Source organism: Peromyscus californicus, unplaced genomic scaffold (assembly GCF_007827085.1).
Source record: "Peromyscus californicus insignis strain IS unplaced genomic scaffold, ASM782708v3 Scaffold_20__1_contigs__length_68692818, whole genome shotgun sequence".
NCBI classification, from domain to species: Eukaryota; Metazoa; Chordata; class Mammalia; order Rodentia; family Cricetidae; genus Peromyscus; species Peromyscus californicus.
The window spans coordinates 38,926,315-38,953,929 of record NW_026294503.1 but is presented as its reverse complement, the minus strand read 5'-3'; the positions used below and the strand labels follow the sequence as shown (position 1 = coordinate 38,953,929).

General features: G+C 51.4%; 1 protein-coding gene across 2 annotated transcripts in view; it reads right to left on the bottom strand.

The window, feature by feature from the left end:
- The window catches only part of Dennd3 (DENN domain containing 3), a 54,471-nt gene that overhangs the window by 13,818 nt on the left and 13,038 nt on the right, over positions 1 to 27,615 (bottom strand). For both annotated transcript variants that reach the window (XR_008220534.1, XM_052747990.1), the window contains exons 5-14: positions 26,248 to 26,359; positions 24,805 to 24,924; positions 24,227 to 24,445; positions 19,275 to 19,390; positions 15,783 to 15,938; positions 14,125 to 14,221; positions 11,903 to 12,006; positions 11,207 to 11,406; positions 8,968 to 9,489; positions 1,238 to 1,497 (exon numbers count right to left, since the gene is read on the bottom strand). Coding sequence is in view for 1 of the 2 variants with exons in the window: in XM_052747990.1 (XP_052603950.1) it covers positions 1,238 to 1,497; positions 8,968 to 9,489; positions 11,207 to 11,406; positions 11,903 to 12,006; positions 14,125 to 14,221; positions 15,783 to 15,938; positions 19,275 to 19,390; positions 24,227 to 24,445; positions 24,805 to 24,924; positions 26,248 to 26,359 (1,906 nt within the window). In the remaining variant the exon portion in view is untranslated. The remainder of the gene's footprint in view (positions 1 to 1,237; positions 1,498 to 8,967; positions 9,490 to 11,206; positions 11,407 to 11,902; positions 12,007 to 14,124; positions 14,222 to 15,782; positions 15,939 to 19,274; positions 19,391 to 24,226; positions 24,446 to 24,804; positions 24,925 to 26,247; positions 26,360 to 27,615) is intronic.

Genomic DNA, 27,615 nt, shown 5'->3' with positions numbered 1-27,615 from the left:
AATAATAATAATAATATCATCAGGGTTCCAATTCAGACCTGCTTTTGGGCGGGGGGGGGGGGGTTTGGTTTTTTGAGGCAGGATTTCTCAGTGTAGCCCTGGCTGTCCTGAAACTCACTCTGTAGACCAGGCTTGCCTCGAACTCACAGAGATCCACCTGCCTCTGCCTCCCAAGTGCTAGGATTAAAGGTGTGCGCTGCCGCCGCCCCCCAGCTCCTTCTTTTTTTAGAGACAGGATCTCACTATGTTGCCCACACTAGCCTCAGACTTGCAGAACTCCCGCCTCTGCCTCCCGAGTGCTGGGATTAATGAAACAAACCAGTACACCTGATTCAGACCTCCTCACTTTGGAGTAATGTAATGTGGCTGGGCATGGTAGCATACGCCTTTAATCCCAACACTCCAAGGCAGAATCAGGTGGATCTCTGTGGGCACTGCACAGTTCCAGGACAGCCAAGATTACATAGAGAGACCTTGTCTCAAAAAACTGACCAACCAGGCTGGAGAGATGACTCAGAGGTTAAGAGCACTGACTGCTCTTCCAGAGGTCTTGAGTTCAATTCCCGGCAATCACATGACTCACAACCATCTATAATGACATCTGGTGCCCTCTTCTGGTGTGCAGGCACATATGCAGGCAGAGCACTGTATATGTAATAAAGAAATAAATCTTAAAAATAAATAAATAGGGGTTGGGGATTTAGCTCAGTGGTAGAGTGCTTGCCTAGCAAGTGCAAGGCCCTGGGTTCGGTCCTCAGCTTCGAATTGAAAAAAAAATAATAATAATTAAATAAATAAATAAAATGTGGCCAGGTGTGTGGTAGCACATGCCTATAATCCCAATATTCAGGAAGCTGAGGCAGGAGGATTGCAAATTCAAAATCATCCTGGGCTACATAGCAAGACCCTGTCTCAAAAAAGCCAATTAAAATATAGTATGAAAACTGATAATAAACAGTACGTGTCCAGAAACATGCAGCCATCTCCCTGAGATGAATTCATTCCTAGCTTCCCGTCTCTGGTGAGAAGGTCATAGCCAGCCTTACCTTGTTCCTCCATACATGGTCACCGCAGTGGAATTGGGTGAGGAGTACTGCCCCAGGGGCGCCACATCACCCCCACTTGAGAGCTGAGCAGGTTGGGGTAGAGGAAGAAGGCACACAGGTGCCAACGATCACCTGAGGTAAACAGCTCGGGGACCGGCTGCCTTCTGCGCCTGGCACCAGGGCAGTCTCACCTCTATGTTCCTGAAGGTGGCGATCTCCACGTAGCCCGGCCGCCCCTCGGGGAGCAGGAAGAGGCGTTTCTGGGTCATGGCAATCTTGCCAACTCCACGGTTGGTCTTCACGGAGCTGGAGAGCTTGTACACGCATTCATTCTTATCCAGATGGTCCATCAGCAGGGCAGGCAGGCTGACCTCTTGTGCCTCTGCCTCCGTCTCCTTCCAGCAGTTGTAGAAATCTCGGAACGTTTCGGGGTCGATCTGCTTCTCGTGGCCTGAGTTTCACAAGAGAGAGAGTTCATGGGGCCTCTCACGCCTCACGCTCGCACTACCCAAGTCAGACAGCAGGTGGCACCAGCTCCCGGGACTCTCTGGATGGACCGTTTAGCTGAGGGCCTTTGCCTGCCCCAGCTTGTGGGGCGGAAGACTTAGGTAGAGGCCACCTGTCCCTTCTAGCCCACAGAGGAATGATCACCTGACCTACCACAGGTAGTCACAGTAACTGCCACAAGGGGACCTTTCTTGTGAGACAAAGTTGTACTGTTTCTGAGGCTGGCCTGGAACTCACTGAGCATCAGTACTTAGTTTCATGCGTGCTGAGAGTCTAGCCATTCTCCACTAGAGAATGCGCATAGAAGGCGCTTTCTTCTGGGATACAGCCCTTGCTCACACTCGCCTCTAAGACTTAGCTCCTCACGGTCCATGTCTAGCTTCTCACTGTCCACGTCTACCTCGGCCTGGTCCTGCCTGGCTTATGTGTCCTGAGCCTATCTGTTGCTCTGTGTCCTCTAATGGGTCCAGGCCCTCCGTCCTGCACAGGCCACGCTCCTCACTGCTGCTATCGCCACCCCACTGCTGGGCTGCTTTCCTCGGGCCCCACGACTGCTTTCCTGAAGCATATGCGGACCTTCCTGCTCCTCACTCAAACCTTTCCGGACTGTTCAACCGTACAGACCCCAAGATCCCCCAGACTGTCCCCTTTTCCCTTTCACGTCCCACACTCCAGCCATACCAAGCACTGCCCCCAAGCAGGCCACGTGGTTGTGTGCCTCCCTATAGACTCATCCTAACCGTCACACCAGAACACCCCACCTCTTCCTTCAACACCCAGGAAAACAGCCCCATGCAGCCTTCCCTAACAATGCAGGGAAGAACCCCATGCAGCTTTCCCTAACAATGCAGGGAACAGTCCATACAGCCTTCTCTAACAATGCAGGGAACAGTCCATACAGATTTCCCTAACAATGCAGGGAACAGCCCCATGCAGCCTTCCCTAACAATGCAGGGAACAGCCCATACAGCCTTCCCTAACAATGCAGGGAACAGTCCCATACAACCTTCCCTAACAATGCAGGGAACAGCCCATACAACCTTCCCTAACAATGCAGGGAACAGTCCATACAGATTTCCCTAACAATGCAGGGAACAGTCCCATACAGCCTTCCCTAACAATGCAGGAACAGCCCATACAGCCTTCCCTAACAATGCAGGGAACAGCCCATACAGCCTTCCCTAACAATGCAGGGAACAGTCCATACAGATTTCCCTAACAATGCAGGGAACAGTCCATACAGATTTCCCTAACAATGCAGGGAACAGCCCATACAGCCTTCCCTAACAATGCAGGGAACAGCCCATACAGCCTTCCCTAACAATGCAGGGAACAGTCCCATACAACCTTCCCTAACAATGCAGGGAACAATCCATACAGATTTCCCTAACAATGCAGGGAACAGCCCCATACAGCCTTCCCTAACAATGTAGGGAACAGCCCATATAGCCTTCCCTAACAACACAGGTCATGTTGGCGCACACCCACCAACTGCGCACATACCTCCCTCGGCACCAGTGAATTCCCCCAGCAGCACAGACCAACACTGGCCCTCCACGGCACACCGAGGACACCAGCTCACCCTCATAGCCACAGTCTGTGGCAGCCACACTCTGCCAGGCCTGTGGACAAACTAGGAAACTGACGTAGGAATTACGAACCCTGCCCGCTGGCAGCTGGTCCCTGCTTATGCAGAACCTTGTGCCCCTGTGCCCAGCCTTCAGAGGCCCAGGTCTCAGCTGGACGAAGTCCCATTGGGTCCACATCACCAGTCCCAGGTGGTAACAGTGTCACGGTGACAAGTGCCTGGTACGAGTTTTGCTGCCACAGTGTGGTGGGTGAGCACACAGCCATGTGTAAGGGAACAACTATGTGCAGACTGTGGAGGATGGGAAAGGTTCCGGGGGAAATTTCCAAATAGCAAGGGCAGCTGAGCCCACGGGAAGGAGGCCCAACAGGAAGGTCAATCATAAAGCTGTAAGGAAGCACAGAACAGTCTCATGGGGATCTCCACCAGGTGGCGCCATTTTCATTTTTTTTTATCTGCTTTCTCTTTCAAGGTAGTTGAATAACATGTATTTTAAATTCTTTTTGCTCTTCTTTTGCAGAGCTTGGGGTTGAACCCAGGGGCTTGCCCATGCTAGGCCAGTGTTCCACTGCGCTACACCCCAAGCTCCATGTAAGCCTTGAAGTCACTGGCTCCAGTGGAAAAATAATTTCACAAGGGGCGGAGGTATGGTACCCATCTGTATGACGTGGGGGGTGACCCCATGCACAGGACAAGCCTCTGCAGGCTCCTGCACCGGACAGGGAGTTCAGTGAGGTGATCGACAGCTTGAGTCATCCCCTGCCTCATAAAACTGTGACCCAGAGTCCTCCACCTTACAAACACTGAGTTCTTCAGCCTGTTGGGGTTCAGACTGACTGAGCCGGGGTCATAAGCACATGTTCTTCCCATCAGACATCATGTAAGACAGGCTTGCAGTCACACAGGGTGCAAGGAAGCACCCAGAAAAAAGAACAGGGGAGGTAGGGGCAAGAGTGGCAGGCCACATCATTGCTTGAGAGAGCGAAAGAGCCAGGGATCCTTCATGGACATCCTTCGGGACAGACCCTCTGGGCATCCACACTACAGTGGTCATCAGAGCCGCACACAGTAAGGCCTGTGCAGCCAGCACCCGAATGTCCTCGCATAGACAAGTGGCCCATCCTTGGAGGTGAGGGACTAATGTGCTCTGGACATGCTGAGTGGGAACAGCAAGACTAAGAACAGACCTCTTGCACCTGCAGCCAGCACCCCATTGAGCTATGGTTACCACACTGCCAGGACTACAGCAGGACCCAACTACAAGCAAGGGTGCCTCCCTACCGCTGTGCACACACCCACAGCCACTGTGTACACACATGGACCCCCACACGCTCAGTTGTCTCACAACCCCCAATAGTCTTCGGGCGCATGACCGTCACGCCCACAGACAGAATGCCCATTCCCTGTCTCCAACTTCTCCCAAGGGCGCCACTGTGAACCTCCACCCTGTCACCCACCGACCTCGAGAGCCCAGCCCCAGCTCGTCCCAGCATCACGCAGGCAGCGTCCCCATCGGAGCTGGCTGCAGACACTCCACGCTGAGGCGACACACTGAGGTGGCCCTCCTGTGAGCTGCCGTGCAGACTGTGCGCTCCTGTCAGCGGCGGACTTCACAAGAACGAACGTGAAAATGTGAATGATCGTTTTAAATACAATCTCAACTGTATTTTTTTTGGGGGGTGGGGGGGTCCAGTCACTGGGTTTTGAATCCAGGGTCTTACTCACACCAGACAAACTCTCTATGAAGCTATGTCCCAGCCCTCAAGTGTACTCTTGTATCTTACAAGTTCACTCCAAGATGGGAACATTCAGTGTTGCCAGAATTTTGTCTTTCAGCTCAGCCACTTGACTGAAATACACAGACAGTCACAGTAGTGACAATGGGGTCCTGCCCCCGTCCTGGGGCACTTCTCTCCCTAAGGAACCACATAAGGAAAGGCCACTGGACAGCTCCTCACGGGCCAGGCCCAGGGTAAAACAGGTGCCCAGCTGCTACTCACTTCCCAGGCTCTCTGGTAGCGAGGTGGCGATGTCACATGCCACCACTTGCAGAGGAAGAAGAAAGGCCTTAAGAGAGAGACAGGTGCCTGGCCGTGGTGGCGCACACCTTTAATCCCAGCACTGGGGAGGCAGAGGCAGGCGGATCTCTGTGCGTTCGAGGCCAGCCTGGTCTACAAAGTGAGTTCCAGGACAGCCAGGGCTACACAGAGAAACCCTGTCTCAAAAAAAAAAAAAAAAAAAGCAGACTCTCTTCCCTCACCAGCCATTGAGTAACTAGGTGACCAGACCAGACCAGGGCTGTGAAGGAGACAGAGGCATCACCAGGCATGCCCGTCTTGCTGCCGGGTGAGAAGAATAACCCTATGGGTCTGAATCACCCCATTTCAGGCCACTGTGCACCCACCAGACCCCGCAGTGTACAGGGGGCCCTTGGGGCATTCACATCCTCATGAGGTCACACAGTGGGAAGAGGAAAAGTACACAGAGCCCTCAGAGTCTTCCTGTGAAGGCCTTGTCTCCCTTCACACACTAGCACACCCATAGTTTATCTGCAGCCCCTAGCTCCCAAGCAGTGCAGGCTACCCCACAGAAGCCTACTGCACCTGGCTAGTGACAGGTGGCCCGCCATCTCCATCTCCTCCCCCAGACAGTTATTCCTCAGACCTGTGTGTATCAAGTCTCTTCTATAAGTGACATGGTGTTAGCACCATGTACACCCTCCCGTGTGCTCTAAGACCTTTCAGAGTTGTGTGCCCAACACCACGGAGGTTCAAGTTTACTGCTTGAGAAATGATGAAAACATCTGCCTGCTGGGTGGTGGTGGCGCACGCCTTTAATCCCAGCACCTGGGAGGCAGAGGAAGGTGGATCTCTGTGAGTCTGAGGCCAGCCTGGTCTACAGAGTGAGTTCTAGGACAGCCAAGGCTGCACAGTGAAATTCTGTCTCCAAAAAAAAAAAAAAAAATCTGCCCATGCTCACTCTCTAAATATTTTCTCTCCAAATATTTTCTATCTGCAATTGGTGGAGTCTGTGGAGGCAGAACCTGTGGATGGGCTGACGGGACTTGACTGGCCAGCAGAGTCCAGTGAACGCAAAATTCAAGAGTTTCAGCAGGTAGGAAGCGCATGTGGGTCCAAGTCTTCCTGCAGCAGTACATGGTCAGCTCATGCATGCTCTGCAGTGCTCACAGCTCTATCGGGGGACACCCGGGGTGTCCACCCTGGCAAGGAGAAGATGTCCAGAGCACAGGAAGCCCACTCACAAGTCAACAGCGGAGAGAGAGCTGTCCCAACACATAACTCAGGCAAAGGCTGAGATTATAACTCACGGAGAGAAGCCAGGATGGGGGCAGATGGTTGGGGACACCAGCTGGGCAGTGCCAGCTCACATTAGACAAGAAGACTGCGGTGAGGAGGCGCATATTGCCAGGCAGTGGGCAGCAGAGCTCACGGGTCGGGGGGGGGGGGGCAGCACACAGTTAGGGTGCTGACACTTGGCCCAAGCAAGCTTCTGGCTCTAAGCGGAGGAACCAACCCACCCAGACTCTAGGGACAGGTGTCAGGACCCTCCCTTTCAGTGTCTGGAAAGGCAAAGTCATAGGATGCCTTTCAGTTACCAGGGGACAGATGAGCTATGCTTCCTCCCACATGGCCAGCAGACAGGCAGAACAGATGCACGTGTCGGTACGGGTAACACGGATCAGGGAGAAATAAAATGGATCCCAAACTTCCACAGACGGCGGGACACAGTCCGTGAGTGTGAAACGTCACCTGGGTGCTGTCAAGAGACAGCTCGTCATCAGAGATTTTGAGCAGAACAGAAAGCAGTATCAGGGTTGGGAACAGTGTTTCACTGGAGACACAGAGCATAGCCAAACCCAAGAAACAAGGGCCCTGCGGTAAAGAGTACCAAGGCCTTTTTAATCAGGTGGGTTGCCCTGGCACCTGGCACTGTGCTTCCGTGTATGTGTGTGTGTGTGTGTGTGTGTGTGTGTGTGTGTGTGTGTGTGTATGTGAATTCTTCAGCTGAGCCACAGCTGTGCAGCCAATGTGCGGCCACTGGGTCAAATGCATCTGCAGAGCCAGTCAGCCTCATGTAGAACTCAGCCGTGCTGTATCACGCAGCGTCACCTGCAGCTCTGGGTCTGAACATGTGTGCACTTGGTGCTGTGCATGCCGTCATGCCACAGAACACCAGCGAAAGCTACCCAGAACACTGTGACTGAATCGGACTTGAAGCTGCTGGATGTTCCGAGTGATCACGTCTTTAGCACACAGGGTTTTCTGCTCTTACAGACACGCACTGACTTAATTACGGAAAACGGAGACTTCTAGTATCTTCTTACTGTCATTACTCGGCCAGTAAATAGCAAATTCGCCTATCTTTGCATTGCATTGTCTTAAAACATTTTACTTTACAAATTGCTTTAAGTTTGAGTTGCTGATTTGAGTTTCACTTAAAGAAAATCATTAAGTGAATCTTGACTTGGAATTAGAAGTTCAAATTTTTTTTTTTTTTTTTTTTTGGTTTTTCGAGACAGGGTTTCTCTGTGTATAGCTTTGCGCCTTTCCTGGGACTCACTTGGTAGTCCAGGCTGGCCTCGAACTCACAGAGATCCGCCTGGCTCTGCCTCCCGAGTGCTGGGATTAAAGGCGTGCGCCACCACCGCCCGGCTCAAATAATTTTTTAAACTAACCTAAAAGTACATCTGCCATTTTTTTTTACTAAGTATTTATGCAAAGTGGGATTCTAAGCATTGATGATTACAAAATCCAAACATCAACTTTGAGAAATATCAAAGATGGGTTGTGCCTTACAGAATCAAATTTTCAGCCAAGATTTTACAAAATTTAATTTTTTTTTCTTTTAAGACAGGGTCTCATTCTATAGCCCAGGCTGACCTAGAACTCACTATGCTGTCTAGGCTGGCCTTGAACTCACAGTTCCTCCCACCTCCGTTTCCCAAGTGCCAAGATGGCAGGTACCAGCCACAATGCTCATCTTCAAGGTTTAATTCTTGGCCGGGCGGTGGTGGTACATTCCTTTAATCCCAGCACTTGGGAGACAGAGGCAGGTGGATCTCTGTGAGTTTGAGGCCAGCCTGGTCTACATAATGAGTTCCAGGACAGCCAGGTATAGATAGCAAAACCTCGTCTAAAAAAACAAACAAACAAACAAACAAAAACAAAAAAAAAACTTTCTATGTGAAAATCAACAAGTACATTCATCTTATTACTTTGGAAATTGGCTTTCTTTCTTTCTTTTTTTTTTTTTTAAATAAAGATTTCATACATCCCAGGCTGCTCTCACACTCGTTATATGTCCAAGGATAACTCTGAACCTCTGATTGTCCCATCCCCATTCTCTAGTGCTGGGATTACAGGTATGAGCCACCATGCCTGGCTTATTCTAGGCACTGGGGTTGGACCCAAGGCTTCAAGTATGCTAGGCAGGCACTCGGCCAACTGAGCCACATCTCAGCCCTGCTTTTTAATCAGTGTTAATATTATACTGTATGCAACGTAATTATATTAAAATGCATTTCTTGATGATTATCAGTTAATATTTGTTTTGCACACCTGGTTCACATTCCTAAACACCTGGGTCTCATGGAAGATTCTTGGGTGAAAGTGGTCACGATCGTAAGTTCAAGAAGCCCTGGCTTAGGGAACAGTGATAAAGGAAAATAAAAAAAAAAAAGCTTGTCCATGTACGGTGCAGACACAGCGCTTTTTTATACTTTCAATCTTAGTTGGTCGAATTATAACTATAGACCTGCAGACCCAGGGGACATCAGTACCCAGGACCGCTGTGGGGTCCTCTTACCCATGGTCAGTGCGTCAAACAGGCGGTGGATGATGACGGTGTCCTTCACGATCCCCGACTCCTGGACCCGCTTCACGAAGTCGCTCAGCTGCATGTGCTTCTTGGGCAGTTCAAAGTTCTTCACGGCGTCATCTGCCTTGGGGGCCTCGCCCGGCTTGTCCAAGACCTCTGTGATGAGCCGCGTAAGCTCAGGGGTCCGCTCAGCCTGGGCCCGCTCCGAGGCCGACATGGATTCCACCATGCTCTTCACAAGATCGGCCGGGAAGATCCCTAGGTCAGTCTTATACAGGTTCTGGAAATCCAAGAGGGCACTCAGCAGCTGGCCCTGCATCACATGGATAAGGCCACGCAGGTAGATGTACCTGGCCAGGAGCAGAGAGTCACCAGGGCCCAGCAGGCCCATGGCCTTGCTCAGAAGTGTGGTGAGGTCTGTGTAGTAAGCCTGAACACACTGGCTCATCAGTGGGAAGTGGATCTCGGGGATCTTGAAGGTGTATGTTGACTTAGGGGTCACTTTGAGAACTGGAAAAAAAAATAAAAGGAAAGAGGCACATAATTAACATGGTTCTGGAAAAGGCGGAGAGGCACCCATCACGTCACTGTGTGCTTTGGACAAGAACCCATGTGCCTCTTCCAAGCCATTCTCCATACCCCAAGGGTGAAGAAGAACCCGTTTTGTTCCCAGAGTAACAATAACTATTCTCCATGGGGCAATTATGCTTTTAAAACTATGAATCCTAAGTGAAAATATTGGGGCTGGGCTCTGAAGATTAAGCTAATAACCTAAGCCAAGTTACACCTGCCAAGCAGGGCTCAGTGTTTGGAAGCCTTTGTCACCTGAACAGTGGTTCTGGGGAGTTGTAGCGCAGGGTTCCCGCCGCATAGATGCAGAAGGTGAGGACTGAGGGGAACAGAGCTCCTGCATGCTACAGGCAGATTTAAACCAGTTCCCTCCAAAGCGTGATCCAAAGCCTCCTGGGGACTAGACACTGACTGATCAGGAGTTGAAGTTCCTCTCCTTCCGGGAGCTCCCATGGGACAGGGGACCAGAGGCAGTAGCCAGGCCAGGCACACCAACACCGGGGTGGTGCCTCGGCTATGGAGGCTAGAGGAGGGTGGAGCTTGCAATGATTTCGGGGGTGGGGGACGGGGGTAGGGGGGGTGTTGGGTTCCAAATGAAGGCGGAAAAGGTAGGCTGTGTCCCAGAGTGAGTGTGCACACACCTGCCAAGCCTGGGCAGGAACAGCAGGCCCAGAAAGAGAACTGGTCTGCTTGGGGGGGTCACACAGCCAGGAAGTAGCTACAAAGGGGTTCACACCTCTGAGGGCTGAGACATTTTCATTCGCATACTGTCTCTGCCAGACAGAAACTCTCTGGGGACTCACAGCTTCCCGGAGATACCTGCAGCCTGAGCTAGGGGCAGCAGCCATCAAGGGCCTGGCCCCCAACGGTTTCTCCCACCCATTAAGGACTCTGTGGGGCTCAGAGTACAGGTAAATGGTGTAACACAGAACAGGGTGTGCCTTAAGAAGTTTACACAGAAATGCAACGTGACTCGTAAATATCTAACTGCACCCTTTAGGAAGGGACTGCTATCTACATAGGAGCATCGCATCACACATCCGCAAATACAGACATGCACTATATGCATAACACATGCATGTATGCATACATGCGCGCGCGCGTGCACACGCGCGCGCACACACACACACACACACACACACACACACAAGGCAGTGGGGGCATGGACACAAACTAATCTTTTAAAAAATAGTTCTTTTTGGCCGGGCGGTGGTGGCGCACGCCTTTAATCCCAGCACTCGGGAGGCAGAGCCAGGTGGATCTCTGTGAGTTCTAGGCCAGCCTGGGCTACCAAGCGAGTCCCAGGAAAGGCGCAAAGCTACACAGAGAAACCCTGTCTCGAAAAACGAAAAAAAAAAAAAATAGTTCTTTTTTTTCTTTCTTTCTTTTTTTTTTCTCTATTTTTATGGAGGCAGGATTTCAGTCTCACAATGATCACACTCCCATAGGGTAGCCTGAAATCCAGGAGGCTGGCCCCAAACCCACAAGCACCGATCCGACCCCGGCTTCCCGAGACGCTATGACTACAGGCATTTGCCACCACACCTGGCCAAAATAGTTTAAAATTTTAAGCGCATGCCCTGCCTCTGAACCAGGCTACCATCTGTCAGCTTCGGTGCCGGGAGAGCACACGCAGGAGGGTAGCGGCTGGACTTGCCTGGGCTGCTGCTTTTACAGCTGGAGGTGTCCATTATCCGAAGGGACGAGTTCCTGGGCGGCAGCTCGGGCAGGGAGATATCCTGCAGGTTGGGCATGCTGACCACCATGCGCCTGTGGGTGATGTGCAGGGGTGAAACCTTCCTGGAGGCCATCTTCTCCACAGTGGGTCTCCTTGGACTTATAAGCATCCTGTCTATCCTAGGGAGGAGCAAACGTTCACTTCATGGGCACCAAGCGTGAGCCTCCACTACCCACCGCACCCAGAGTTAACGAGCAAGGTGACAGAGCCACGCTGCAGGGTGCGAAGCTGTCACTAGGTCCAGCCTCAAGCAGCTCTAGGGGAAAGGAGAGGAGTCTCGGCGAGCCCACAATTCCAGAGACGGACAGGGCTGATACACCCACAAAATCGGGAAAAGCACCAGGAAAGGGCAGGGGGAGAAAACAGGCTTCTTGAATGGGGAGCATGGGAAGAAAGTGAAGGCGGACAGAGATTGGGGTGTGGTACAGGATGCCGGGCCAGGCACACAAAAGCCGCCCCCAGGAAACAGGGACACACAGAGGAGGCTCTGTATTTGAAGGTTCTCGGTGAATTGCTCAATAGCCTTCCAATTCATCATTTATATGTCCAAATAAAACTGTGACGCATGAGCCCTCAGTCCCCAGAAAGCCATGGATGCAGGACAGAGTGAGGCACCTGTCCTCCTCTGATTGGGTGTCGAGGTCCATCCGAGCAAAGGCGTCCATCCTGCCACTGAGCCGGGCCTTCAGGAAAGAGTGGAACATGTAGGTATCCAAAACCTGCGTGTGAGAAGAGCTGTCTGTCATGCTGTGCTCATGGTCCTCTGGCCTCCATCCAGAGCCTACAGCAGCCCCACTGAGGGATGACCTCTCCTGCACAGGCTCTGGGCTGGAGCCTGTGAAAACAGGGAGCTTCGCAATTAGTTCTTTTTACACTTTATTATTCTTTTTTTTTTTTTTTTTTTTTTTTTGGTTTTTCGAGACAGGGTTTCTCTGTGTAGCTTTGCGCCTTTCCTGGAACTCGCTTTGGAGACCAGGCTGGCCTCGAACTCACAGAGATCCGCCTGGCTCTGCCTCCCGAGTGCTGGGATTAAAGGCGTGCGCCACCACCGCCCGGCTCTATTATTCTTAATCATGCGTCCGTGGGTGTGTGCACATGAGTGTAGACGCCTGCAGAAGCCAGAGGGGGTCAGATCCCTCTGGCTCTGAGACTGTGGTGTGAGTCACCCAAGGAGGGAGCTGGGGACTGCAGCCACAGGAGAGCAGTATGCACTCTTAACCACTGAGCCATCTCTCCAGGGCTGCAACTGGTTCTGATGTACTCGGAGGCAGCTCCTCACCGGCACATGGAAAAACTCAAAAGTTAAGAAGCCCAGGCCACCCGGCCACAAGGACAGCAATGCCTGTAATGTGTGTGCCCCCGGCCCCAGGGGCCTCTGGACATTCCACAGCACTCAGACTGGCTCTCTCTGCTTTTGCAGTCTTCCTTGGCCAGGTCAAGAACTAGACAGCCCCCAGGTCTTGACTCCACCGGATATGTGGGTATGCCGTCTGGCTACAAAGCTCTGACTACAGGCGACCCCCAACGTAGGCAAAAAAAGGAGGTAAAAAAGGTGCCCAGATCTACCTGGGAGGATGGGGTCCAGAAAGATCAACGCCAGGAACCCAAAGGCAAAACAGTGTAGAAAGATGCAGGAAAGAGATAGGTCTCATAAAGATCGAAGGTAGCACTCTGTGAATAGCTAGAGGACCCAGAGCTAGTATGGATAGCCTTGCCCGGGATGGGCAGGACCACAAACTGACCTGGATCACTATAAGAGAGCCGAGGACACCAGGAGGGTCACAGGGCAGAAAAGGAGAGGAGAGGCACACAAGATCCACGTGGAAGTCACCATCACATTTACCCAATGGATGGGTTAACCTGTACCCTGGAGACAGGCGGTTCTTCCCACCTCAGAGGGGTCAAAACAAACCCCCAGGGGCTCCACAGGGATGCCCGCCAGATCGAAGGCCTGCGTGCATTGTATGATGGACAAACCAGTCATTAAAGGATGGGCAGAAACAGTGGGCCCCACCTCAAGCCTAGGATAATGTCAAGGAAGCTGCCGAGGCACGGTTAAGGTCAGAAAGGGCCAGCAGCGCTCAGAGCAGCGTGGCAGCAGCAGGAAGGGCCGAGCTCTCCTCACGGACAGAGCAGAGGCTGCCTAGGCTGGAGGGCGACGACAGGGAAAAGGGACTGATGCACACCCAAACATGCACGTGTGCCACTGTGCTGTAGGATGTTCTGTATGGCAAATGTGTTGCTGATTAGCCAATAAATAAAACACTGATTGGCCATTGGCTAGGCAGGAAGTGTAGGCGGGACAAGGAGGAGAATAAAGCTGGGAAGTGGAAGGCTGAGTCAGAGAGACACTGCCAGCCGCCATGATGACAAGCCGCATGTGAAGATGCCGGTAAGCCACGAGCCATGTGGCAAGGTATAGATTAATGGAAATGGATTAATTTAAGCTGTAAGAACAGTTAGCAAGAAGCCTGCCACGGCCATACAGTTTGTAACCAATATAAGTCTCTGTGTTTACTTGGTTGGGTCTGATGGCTGTGGGACTGGCAGGTGAGAGAGATTTGTCCTGACTGTGGGCCAGGCAGGAAAACTCCAGCTACACCACTGTCCATCAAACCCACATGCTTAAAACTCGTGTCTCTGGTTTAAAATGCACTCTGCTCCCAAGCTAATTTAAAAATGAGGCAGCCAAGGAAAGAAAACCAGATTAAAAACAAACTTTCTGAATAAGCGAATTCAACTGATAAGACATTTCAAGATCCCCCAAAAGCCGCCTTTGAGAAATGTTTCCACAAGGAGGAGGAAGCGGGTGGTGCCGCCCGAGCCCTGCCACTCACCTGCTTATAAAACTGCTGGTCCCCTGCTGCTCGCGTCTTGAGAAATTCGTCACTGTTGAACACGCGGTGCTCATAATTCAAGTGGTTCTTCACTTCCCTAGCGAAGAGAAGGTGGGCCGCGGGCTAAAACCACCACAGACGTGCAAAGACACGCTGTCCAGCAGCAGAATTATGCCGAGAAATACGTTCCTCACGACTGAATGTATCCCCGGAAAGACAGCATCAGGGTGGACTATGTGGCCGCCATCACTTCCCCAACTGGGGAGAAGCTGGGAGACAGTGCTGCCGCCGCCTCCTGGAGCCTCAGCTCTTTATGCCAATTGAGACTCAACAATCAGCTATCGGGGCTAGTCATTTTGGGGGTCAAGGTTGCATGCCGCCAACACTTCAGCCACCAGCCTGTCCCAGACAAGCCCCTCCTCCACTCCATAACCTGTCTCATGTGATAAACTCATGGGACTTCGGTTTACCATCTCCCCAAGCCACGGTGACATTCTATAAACAGTCGATGGCCAGCAGAGTGAGGGAGGTGGATGTGCCTGGTGCCTTCCTTTCGTTGTGAGTGAAAAATGCATTCATCTAGGGATGCAGAGTTTTACAGTCTGGAATCATATTTTCTTGTTGCTTTGTTTTGGGGTGGAGGGAAAAGTCTCATAGAGCTCAAACTGGCCTCCAACTCAGAGGACAGTCTTGCGCTACCGAACTTCCTATCTCTGCCTCCTTCCCAAATTCTGGGGTCACAGGTGCGCACCACTACGCTAGGCTAGAAAGTATTTTGTTGTTTAAAAAAATAATAATAAAGATACCCGACCACCTCAATCATAAAAGATTTATCTCCAAAGAATGAAAGAAACATATACCTAGGACCACACTTTGAGCAAAGAAATAATACAGTCCGTCTCCGACACACTGCCTCATTAGTTTCCCCAATAAATTTGCTTTATGTAAGTGGAGACATCAAAAAGACAAGGCTGTTTAAGTTTCACTTTGGAAATAATCAGAGCACCGAGATCGCCATAGTTCTGTGCTAACCCCTCTCTTGAGCGGATGCCCCTTCAGAACAGACCAGAGCCTGCATCAGAACCTCCTTTGCCACGGATGCAGGGAGCAAGCGGCCAGAGGGGGAAGGATGCTGCTGAGAAAGAGAACAGCTGGAAGGGAGAAAAGGCCCCAGGCTGTAATAGAATCCCTTAAGTGACAATCGGTTCCTGCGCTGTGTCATAGTCCACACACAAACTTGACTACTAGCCGATGCCAGTCCAGGGCTTAGGTAGTGCTGGCACACCCCAGGCAGTGGGCAATGGTAAAAGAGCCTCCCAGCAGTAAAGCCCGCACACTCATCTGTCCTGAGCACCTTGGATGCTGCACCATCCGGTGTGTGAGTCCCGTGGAAATGACCAACTCTCTCTTCACAGCTCCTAGAGCAGACCCTCCCTTGACTGACCCTGAGCCCTCAGCCAGAGCACACAGACACCGACCGGGTCCCCAGGCACCGTCTTCCAGGAAACAGCCATCCGAGTGGCCAGTGCTGAGAGAGACAGGTGGTCAAGGGTGGGAGAGTGCTGGGCAGGGTGGAGACTGGCTGGTCTGGTCATGAGGAAAGGCTGGGGAATGAGCTCAGTGGCCGATCCTAGACGCTGTGGTGATCTTTAAAATACCTGAAGATGCCGACGAGCAGCTGGAGGGCAATATGCTGGATCTTGCAGTTGAGAGTCTGCTGCCAGGCTCGGCGGCGGGCGAGGCCCTCATTCAAGTCTGTGCTGGAGCTCAGGTGGGCGAGATGCAAATCTGGGTGCAGCTGGAGGCTCTGGACTCTGGAAAAAGGCAGAGCAGAAGCTGAGTGTGACGTGAGCAGCAGCCAAGTAGACAGGTAGTTTAAGGTGCTCTGATGCCTGTCAACAACGTGGAAGAGCATTAAAAACTCGGGGCTGGAAAACTTTATTCACCTCCAGATAGCACATGAAGGCCTTGCTTCAGACCCAGGCCTACCTAAAAAGAGAAGGCCTTCTTCCAGGACACGAGGCACCCCCTGCCTCAGGGCTGCCAGGAGGGCCAACCACAGCTCCCGGCAGCATCCCCTGCCCAGGTAGGATCAGAAGCCACTCTGTGCCCTCCTTTCCATGTCCTGAGTGCCACCATTCATGGCCCGGAAGGGAGTTGGTCAATGGCTCATCTGCGGGTCCTCAAGCACAGAGAGGGGACTCGCCCAGAGCCACTGCCAAGCCTGGGGCCTGGCCTTCCCATCACCACACAAGCCTGTGTTTTGAGAGGGACTTAGGGACGTAGCCCTGGGCACCATCCTTAGCATTTCAAGGATATGAAATTTGCCCGAGAGGAGGCTCTGGGCATCAGCAAACAAGCCTGCCATTTTTGTTTCTTTGTTTGTTTGTTTTTGTTTTTTGAGACAGGGTTTTTCTGTGTAGTTTTGGTGCCTGTCCTGGATCTCGCTCTGTAGACCAGGCTGGCCTCGAACTCACAGAGATCCGCCTGGTTCTGCCTCCCTAGTGCTGGGATTAAAGGCATGCGCCACCACCGCCTGGCTAGCCTGCCATTTTAAACAGACAGAAGCAAGACACATTTGTTCCACAAATGTTCCTCACGTACCCACTGGAGGCCAGGCACAGTCCTGAGTGTGGACCAGACAGAGGCCCTACTCCGTGGAGCCTGTGACAGAGTAGAGGGAAACAGGAAACAGAGAAGCCGGCTACAGAAGGGGAGGTGACAGAGGGCCAGCAGAGATCCCATGGGGTGAAGCTATGAATGTGAGAAGGTCAGCCTATTCGAGGACAGTGCTCCCACAGGACGGTTGTACAAGACCCTGCTTTGTGAGAAGTAAGACACTGTGGTAGTGGGAGCCCCTGGGGGTGAGGTGGAGGAGAGGCTCTTGGGTGCCCACAACCCTCCATGAGCATAGTAAGCTTGCGGGGCCCAGCCTGGACCATAAGAGGCTGGTGCAGGTTGGGGTGGTGCTCTGGGTTCATTCCTAACGTACTGAGGAGCTGCCCTGGGTGGGTGTCCCAGCCCTGGCTAACCTGACTGGTGAGGCCTCACGGGACCTTTCCTCCTAACAGAGTTATGACAACTGCATGTTGACACCACACTGATTTTTGCCAGGCAGAGCACAGAGCAGGGCACAGCAGGGACAGAATGTCAGCGACTCCCCTGCATGGACCGCACCACGGTGCTGCCTGCAGTGACGTCTGCTGCGCCTTCCGTTCGGGGACAGCTGGGTGTAAGAAGCTGCCCACTCCCTGTACAACCTCATCCTTGTACACACACACACACACACACACACACACACACACACACACACACACTGCACAACTGAGAAAGTGGCCCTTATCGCTGACCTAAGGTGAAGAACACCTCTCATCACAAGAGCAATATGGCCCACCATCTCTAGGGGAATCTGGGAGAAAAGACTAATGCCCTGTGGCCTGTGCTGAACCCCCGTGAGATGCTCCCTCCTATAGGCTCATTCCGGGGGGTCCCTGCCACCACAGGGACCCAACCCCACACTACTTGAATTCTGAAAAGCAAGCCATGTCGACACTGCTAGATTCTCCAGCCAAAGCAAACAGCCAGGAATCCCAGCTTGGAATGACTCCTGCCCCCCTCCAGGGGAGTAGCCCTGCTTATCAAGAGGAATGTAAGAACCCACTCAGGAGCCTGACTCAAACCCCCAGTTGGCTGCAGGAGGACAGCCATGTTCCCCTGACCTTGACTTTGGAACCTTACTTTCTTTTTTTTTTTTTTTTTTTTTTTTTGGTTTTTCGAGACAGGGTTTCTCTGTGTAGCTTTGCGCCTGTCCTGGAACTCACTTGGTAGCCCAGGCTGGCCTCGAACTCACAGAGATCCGCCTGGCTCTGCCTCCCCAGTGCTGGGATTAAAGGCGTGCGCCACCACCGCCCGGCACCTTACTTTCTTTTTAAACATTATTTTTTAATGTATTTTTATTTGTGTTTTATGTGCATGGGTGTTTTGCCTGCATGTGTGCCTGTGTGAAAGTGTTGGATCCCCTGGAACTGGAGTTATAGACAGGTGTGAGTGCTGCCATGTGGGTGCTGGGAATTGAACGGGGTCCTCTGGAAGGAAGAGCAGCCAGTGTTCTTAACCCCTGAGCCATCTCTCCAGCCTGACTTTGGAGTCTGAGACCAGGGCCAGGGAAGGCAGATGCCACAGTGCAGCCAGCTCCTGACTTACCAGCAGGGGCATTCCCACCCACCCAAGGATGGCTCGGAACCTCTGCACTGTGGAGAAGATCTCAGGGCTCTGAAAGCGCTGAAATGTCCGTGAATTAGCCCTCTGGGGAGAAAGTCCACTGAGCCAACTCCAAAGAACCAGCACACAGTCAAGAAATGGGGCGGGGAGCTAAACACCAGTAGAACTGATGGAGGAGGTCACCCTCAAGACGAGCACCCTGAGTGTCACAGCATAAGGAACATCACTATCTTGTCATTAGTGGATGGAAGCACTTAACGATGTCCTACACGTATCTAGCGAATGAATGAATGAATGAATGAATGAATGAATGAATGAGCTTAGAAAACCACAGCACAGGGCACATGGGCAATGGACATAGCCTTGGGAACAAACCTTCCTGGAACCTTCCTGGGTTCCAACATGCCCTGACTCCATAAGGCCATGACTCACAGTTAGACAAGATCTGAATAAAGACAAATCACCGTTGTTTAAAAATATTCACAATGGCCGGGCGGTGGTGGCGCACGCCTTTAATCCCAGCACTCGGGAGGCAGAGGCAGGCGGATCTCTGTGAGTTCGAGGCCAGCCTGGACTACCAAGTGAGTTCCAGGAAAGGCGCAAAGCTACACAGAGAAACCCTGTCTCGAAAAACCAAAAAAAAAAAAAAAAATATTCACAATGGGCAGAGTGGCGCACACCTTTAATCCCAGCACTCGGGAGACAGAGGCAGGCGGATCTCTGTGAGTTCGAGGCCAGCCAGAGCTATATGGTGAGACCCTATCTCAAAACACCAAAAGTAAATAAACAAACAAACAGACAATATAAAAATTCAAAAATGATGTCCAAATCCTAAGTATGAAAAATACCCATCACAATAACAAACTAGAGAAATGGCAAACAGAGAATTGGAATATATGTGTGCTCAAACATAAACCGTTTCACGTTACCTCTGAATGAAGGTCTGTGCCAGCACAAGGGGGACATCGGGGATATCTATGTCCTCGTCAGAGGACTTAGTGATACTTCCGTGGTCGATGTCTATCAGGACCAAACCGTCAGCTTCCTGGAAGGCAGAGGTCAATGTGAGAGTCTGAGTCTGCACACACCTTTAAAATCCTTTAAAAAAAAATGTATTTGCATTCACTGAGACAGGACCCGTGTTCAATCCCCCGGCCCAGCGCAAACACCTCCGCCGAAGTGCAGGATGCCGGGAGTTCCGGCGGCGGTGGGTACATCTGATTAATTGTGGCTGTATGTACTTCACTACAGAGTCAGTTCTCTCAGCAACCTTCACTGCTACCCATCTCCGAACCTGCACGTGTCCCCGAACAGAAACTCTGTCCCTTTGGCCCGTGGCACCTTCCACTCTGCTTTGGGTCTCTATGAATTTGACCACTCTAAGGACCCCATGGGCGCGGGCTCACTCAGTGTGCCTTGTCACTCAGCGGTGTCTTGGAGGACTGTCTGGATGGCACCGGGGGTCAGAACCCCTTTCCTTGTGAAAACTGAGGAGTTCACGTGTAGGTGGGCCACAGGCTTTCTCATAGTCATGACGCCAAGACAGGTTGTCAAGTTTCCATCACCCCCCTGGGACAAATACTACACATAGTACTTCATGGCGCCTTGAAGGAACATTCCAGAACTCCACAAGTACACTACCCACACTCAATGCCCGGTGTATCATTTAGCTGTCTAGTCAGGTCTGCCACCAGAACCCAGAATACAAGGCTTAGTGAGCTCAATACAGGGATGGAATTTCTGAGGAAAAAAAAAAGCACATCGGGAAACTCTTGAAGTCTTATCTCTGAGGGTGGGCACTAGGCATGAGTAGCACTGGACCCCCAAGACTCTCAAGTCTGCAGAAAGAGACAAGGACACTTAGAAGATACCACTCCTGCTTGGCCCTGACCCCTCCACCCTTGGGTGACATGTGGAACATGTGCAAACACAGCATGTTTTGGACCAAAGTCTGGCTCAGCAGACATGGGTGCCCGGCTAGGCATATACCGTTAGCCTCTGTGCCAAGGCCAAATGTGCACAAGATGTGGCCTGATTATGAGACTATAGGGGCCCGCTCAGCTCTTTTCTGATGATCTCATCCAGGAGAAGCATAACACCAAACAAACCGAAAATGCTGCTCTTGGAATCTTCCAGAACAAATAAATCACCCAGCAAGTTTCCTGCAAGATTCCTGACCGGAATTACTAAGTAAATATGTCTGAAAAAAATAATCTTCCTGCCAAAGGAGCCCAAACAAGATGTCCTTTCATGAGTGACATAAAAAAGAAACACAATTTTAAACTTCATATTATGCCAATTTTTTTCTGGCCCACAAGGCACATGGGTTGAGGTTTTCTGTCCCTAACTCTCCTGAGGAGGTCTGAACGGCTTTTTCCTTAGCTATTTTTCCACACTGACTCACTGGTTTTGGCAAGAACACACAAGCCTGCCCACCCGTCCGCCACAGGAGAAATGGGACAGCCTGTTGGGTGGGGTGGGGGTGGGGGATTTCCTTTGAATTTCTAGGAAACGATGTGGAGGACAAGGAATCCGAAACAGCAGACGGCGGACCACCAGGGAGGGTGAGAAGAACTCGGTGTCCAGTGTATTCCCTTCTCTGCTTTGGTCCATACATAGAGTGCTCGGAACAAAAAGTTAAACGCAGGGCATGGTATACAACCTGGGCTTCAACAGTGAGTTCTGAACTATACAGCAAACTAGTGTCTCAAACTAAGACGTTTTCTCTCTCTCTCTCTCTCTCTCTCTCTCTCTCTCCAGCCCCTCCCCCCCCAATTTAAAATTAAAAGTCAGATGTGGCAATTTACTTTGTTGTTGTTGTTGTTTTTTCGAGACAGGGTTTCTCTGTGTTGTCCTAGAACTTGCTCTGTAGACCAGGCTGGCCTCGAACTCAGAGATCCACCTCTCTCTGCCTCCTGAGTGCTGGGATTAAAGGTATCCACCACCACCGCCTGGCTGGTAATGCAGACCTTTAATCTCAGTACTCCACAGTGAGAAAGGGGTGGAGACAGGAGGATTACAGTGAGATGGTGGAGACAGGAGGATTACAGTGAGATGATGGAGACAGGAGCATTACAGTGAGATGGGGTGGAGACAGGAGGATTACAGTGAGATGATGGAGACAGGAGGATTACAGTGAGATGATGGAGACAGGAGCATTACAGTGAGATGATGGAGACAGGAGGATTACAGTGAGATGGGGTGGAGACAGGAGGATTACAGTGAGATGATGGAGACAGGAGCATTACAGTGAGATGGGGTGGAGACAGGAGGATTACAGTGAGATGATGGAGACAGGAGGATTACAGTGAGATGATGGAGACAGGAGCATTACAGTGAGATGATGGAGACAGGAGGATTACAGCGAGATGATGGAGACAGGAGGATTACAGTGAGATGATGGAGACAGGAGGATTACAGTGAGATGATGGAGACAGGAGGATTACAGTGAGATGATGGAGACAGGAGCATTACAGTGAGATGATGGAGACAGGAGCATTACAGTGAGATGGGGTGGAGACAGGAGGATTACAGTGAGATGATGGAGATAGGAGGATTACAGTGAGATGATGGAGACAGGAGCATTACAGTGAGATGGGGGTGGAGACAGGAGGATTACAGTGAGATGATGGAGACAGGAGGATTACAGTGAGATGATGGAGACAGGAGCATTACAGTGAGATGATGGAGACAGGAGGATTACAGTGAGATGATGGAGACAGGAGCATTACAGTGAGATGGAGGTGGAGACAGGAGGATTACAGTGAGATGATGGAGACAGGAGCATTACAGTGAGATGGGGTGGAGACAGGAGGATTACAGTGAGATGATGGAGACAGGAGCATTACAGTGAGATGGGGTGGAGACAGGAGGATTACAGTGAGATGATGGAGACAGGAGCATTACAGTGAGATGGAGGTGGAGACAGGAGGATTACAGTGAGATGATGGAGACAGGAGCATTACAGTGAGATGGGGTGGAGACAGGAGGATTACAGTGAGATGATGGAGACAGGAGCATTACAGTGAGATGGGGGTGGAGACAGGAGGATTACCATGAGATGGCACTGAAGACAAGAGAATCACACAGAAGCTCACTGGATTCACAACATACAAGCAGAAACAAGACCATCCCGCAGATAAAGTGGAATATGAGAACTGACTCCCAAACGTCATCCTCTGACCTCTACACACATGCCACGACATATATGCCACTACCCCCTCACGCGCGTGCGCACGTGCGCACGCGCACACACACACACACACATACGCTAGTCTCCCTGCCCCTTGGAACTACCAATGCACACATAAAAGATGCAGATGCCGCCGGGCGGTGGTGGCACACGCCTTTAATCCCAGCGCTTGGGAGGCAGAGCCAGGCGGATCTCTGTGAGTTCGAGGCCAGTCTGGGCTACAGAGTGAGTTTCAGGAAAGGTGCAAAGCTACACAGAGAAACCCTGTCTTGAAAAACCAAAAAAAAAAAAAAAGATGCAGATGCCATTAGTAACTGGAAATAAATGACCATCGGGCGGCACTGAGCTACCAGGCACTCACCCGCCGGAGCACCAGCATCAGAGACAGGAGCAGGAGTCACCAAGGGCAGGAGATAGGACTGCCTGCTGCGTTCTCAAGTCCAGCAGCTGCCTTGAAGAGGCTGCCAGTGTCTCAGATGGTTAGCCATAGAGCTGACTCACTCAGTGGCTCTGCTCTGGTCTGTATGCCCAAGAGAAAGGAGACCTTCGCTCACACAAGAAACTTTTGGACAACCATGTCCTCAGCAGCACTGCCATCGCAGCCAAAGGGGAAGTGACCCCAGTATCTGTCAACCGTTTTCAAGTCGACAGTTGTCCATCTACCCAGGGTCCATGACAGATCACAATCTAAACACATATCACAGCCAAACACTGGAATCCCAGCACTTGGGGGGCCGAGGCAGGAAGAATGCCAAGACTGCCCTGAGCTACAGTGAGTTCCAGACGGACCTGGGCAACAGCGTGAGGCTCCGTCACAAACAAATAAACACCATCTCCAATTAGCATCACAGTGACCCTCCATTATACACCTACATGGAGTATGCCAGGGGCTACTCCGTGTCTCACTTGGTCCTCACTGTAGCAATAAGATTGGCAAACTTGCTGTCCTTTGATGGCTAAGAGAGGAAGAAGTTAGCTACTTCAATAAGCGCAAGCCACACAGAGTGACCAGCCAGACCCACAGATGCCCCTAACACTGGGAGCAGCCCTCTGTACATACATGCCAAGTGTTAGCAAAGCGCAGTGGATGCATTTAAAACAACAAGGCAGAAAGCATGCTGCGGGCACAGGAGAGTGGCCATCTACAAGCCAGCCGTGGTGTGACAGGCTTGGAGCCCTGCCCGCAAGGACATGCCCCTGCCTCCCTTCACAGATGAGGAAAGAGGCCGAAGACGGGACTGATTGGCAGCAGAGGTTAGAGGTCACAGCCTTCCAGTGCCCCAATGTCTGTCCCCACAGAGAGTCTATCGCAAGCCACGGGTCCTGCTCTGAGCCTAAGTGGGCTGGAGGGTAACACAAGACTCTGGTCTTTGAATTGCAGGGGTCTTGATATCAAACACATCCCAAGAGCGAGAAAGAGAGCAAATGAGACTGCACGGTGCGTGCACATGGTCCAGGGACATAAGAGACCTGTGTCGTCTGCGCAGGTCCCTGCAGACAAAACAATGACGCGCTCCAGCACTGTGAGCATTTTCTTCCTTGGCTTTTCACTGCACAGGTTGCAGTGTAGGAGACACAGAACACTTTCAAGCGCTTTCAAATGCAGCTTCCCACCACCTGCCGCGCCATGGAGTCACGTGGGTTTATTCCTGCCCCCCCCCCCCCCCAAGTCGCAGCTCTCTCCCTCACCTTTCTGACTTCTTCAAAGTGGTCCAGGTGACAGCCCATGAGGAAAGATGTGGGCGCCATGACGAAGTCCAACATCTGACCGGACAGGATGGGCACAAAGGTGTGCTGCCACTGCAGGGGGTGGAGGTAGACCACGAAGCACTCGGCGATGAGCGTCAGCAGGGCCCAGTCTGAGGAGAAGAACACGATGCGCTGTTCCGTCAAGATGCAGGTCAGGATCTAGGGGAGCGAGAACAGTGTTGGCTTCCGGTTGCTTCTGGCTGCTTTGGGCTGGACATGGGAAGCTCCTCCCCCAGAACCAGGGGTTACTTTTAGTCTCATCCCCCACTCTGTTTACCAAAACCAAGGCCAAGGCTGCTTACAGACACGTGTGCTGCGGCAAGTGTCCGCTCTAGGCATAGGGCACAGACACTTTGAGCGCATGGGTTCCTGGTTTTATGCCTTTGGGCGGTTCTGGGGTTCACACTGAGAGCTTGAGGTAAGGGCCCCATCCCTTGACGCTGCACGGAAGCCATGGCCTGCACTGTCAAGTGCAGTTTAATCCTGTCTAGCCAGCAGTGCTCCTGGCACCCACACACCTGCAACACCTTCTCAGGCCGGAAGCATAGCAGGGGCAGATGAAGGTCCAGGTCGATGATGGGGCTCTCGGGGTCCGCTCGAGAGGGAAACACAATTTGCAGTGGCTTCATGTTGAATATCTATGAGGACCAAGAGCCACTGTTAATTCAGAGAGCTGTCTACAAGAGCAGTCAAAATCCCCCACACTCGCCATTTGGGCCCATTAGAAACCGTTGTGAGAGCCAGGGATTGGGGGTAGGGGGTGCACGCCTTTAATCCCAGCACTTGGGAGGCAGAGGCAGGCAGATCTGAGTTCAAGGCCAGCCTGATCTACAGAGCAAGTTCTGGACAGCCAAAGTTACAAAGAGAAACCCTGTCTCAAAAACAAAACAAAACAAATAAGCCAGAAGGTGGTGGCGCCGGCCTTTAATCCCAGCACTCAGGAGGCAGAGGCAGGCAGATCTCTGTGAGTTCAAGGCCAGCCTACAGAGCTAGTTCCAGGACAGCCAAGGCTACACAAAGAAACCCTGTCTCGAAAAAAGGGAGAGAGAGAGAGAGAGAGAGAGAGAGAGAGAGAGAGAGAGAGAGAGAGAGAGAGAGAGAGAGACGGAGGGAGGGAGGGAAGGAGGGAGGGAGAGGGAGAGGGAGAGGGAGAGAGAGGAGAGCTGGCTGACTGAAGAACTGAATTATGGGCAGGCAGACCTCTAGCCACCAAAGCCCAGGCCTGGTTCCAATCTAGCCTCTGCCTCCTGACCTACGGAGATGAAAGAAGCTACTGCCACACACTCTTACTGGCAAGAACAGCACCATGCCTTCCCAGCTCCCAGGGGGATGGGGACAGTCCCTGGAGCCCTCCTTCTCTTACGGTGCTGCTTCATTTCATTTTATTCCAGCCATGAGAAGAGATACTAACCAGCTTCACCGGGGGCCCCTGGGGGCCTGCAAGAAGCTAGTAAAATTTCTTGGGCTGGAACCCAGCTGGGGAAATACCTATCTGCTGTTTAAACAGCACAGTGGCTCTTCTAAGAACAGAGGCCAGGAGGCTGGATACTTTTATCAATCGGATGTACCAGTGAAAAGACAAAAAGTAACTCCCGAAACTAACACCCAAGACAAATAAATGAAAAGAAAGCTTTAAACTTATATAAATGAAAAGGACTTCCTTAGACGGAAAGTTGGGCTTGCAGTTTCTGAAGAGTGAAAAATGATCTCCTGAGTTAATACTAAACTGGTCCATCACACATGGCCAGCTCTGCCGGTCACGAGCCCCTCAGCCAAACCCCAGTCCGAATATCTAACTTTTTCCTGTCGAGGTGAGTAGGTAAAAACCGTTTGACTCCAGCAGAGCAATGTCTGGAGAGCAGGTTAAACATGGGTGAAACCGGAAACAGCTTAAAACATTTTGACTCAGCGCTCTTCAACACACCACAGAAAAACTCAGGACAGTGCCAGGTCTCATTTACCAAGTGGAGCGGCCCGGGTGGTGGGCTGGGTATTAACGACAGTCTCGCAGCAAAATCTTTTATGTGATTGTCAACTTCAAAATCCTTACAGAGCTTCAGATGAGTCAATAAACTGAAATAAAAAAAAAAAAAAGTCACAAAGTAAAACAACCGTCAGAGTGTCACTGTCCAAGATTGCCAACCTCAGCTATTTTGTTTTGGGGTGCTAATCATTTTTGTGAAAAAAAAAATGGCTAGAAAGTGTGTGTGTGACTGCATGCACGCTATGCTTCGGTGGGGAAGGCTGGAAACACGAGACTTTGAGCTCCTGGGGGGAGGTTCCAAAGTGTATTTTTTGTTTTTGTTTTTGTTTTTGTTTTCGAGACAGGGTTTCTCTGTGTAACAGAGCCTTGGCTGTCCTGGAACTCTCTCTGTAGACCAGGCTGGACTTGACCTCACAGAGATCCACCTGCCTCTGCCTCCCGGGTGCTGGGACCAAAGGCCTGCACACGCCGCCACACCTACCTGGTGCAATCAGACTTTTAAAGTAAAACTTTAAAATGTAAGGGGTGGCCAGGTGTGGTACACATGACTGTGATCCCAGCATTCAGACTCGGGCATGAAGAACCAGCCTAGGCTACATAGAGAGATCCTGTCTCAGAAAAAAAACAACAACAACAAAACACTGAGTCAATCAAGAAATAACAAAATAGGTAAGTGACAGCCTGAGGGCAGAAGCCTGTCCCATGTGAACTGATCGAAGGGTGGGAGATCTTGGAAGTAGTCACATGGGATACAAGTGGGGAACCTATAAAGAAATGGCAGGACTTTCCCAATACCCCACTGCACCTCAAAAAAGTTGATTTTCAGCCGGGCGGTGGTGGCGCACGCCTTTAATCCCAGCACGGGATTAAATCCCAGGCAGATCTCTGTGAGTTCGAGGCCAGCCTGGTCTCCAAAGCGAGTTCCAGGACAGGCGCAAAGCTACACAGAGAAACCCTGTCTCGAAAAACCAAAAAAAAAAAAAAAAAAAAAAAAAAGTTGATTTTCATAACTGCATGTAAAAGTGCAGTTGGTACCTGAGGGGACTTGTCACCTGTCAGTGATAAGTTGGCCCAAAGGAGGGAAATCTGACCAGGAGAGAAAGTGACCCTGCCTAAGGAACTATACAAGAGCCTGGAGGTGAAGATGTGTGGTGTCCTTAGGGCTAAGATATGGAGTCCATAGGACTGAGTACCCATGGGGTCCCTCCTTGTCAGGCAGTCCCCCAGGAAAGACAGCCCACCGATCACAACCACAGTTCAAAGCGTTTCTGCTTACACATAAATACCAAATAATAACTACTCACAGGTCTTACGTCAGGACGTAGAAAAAGCCAATATTCCATAT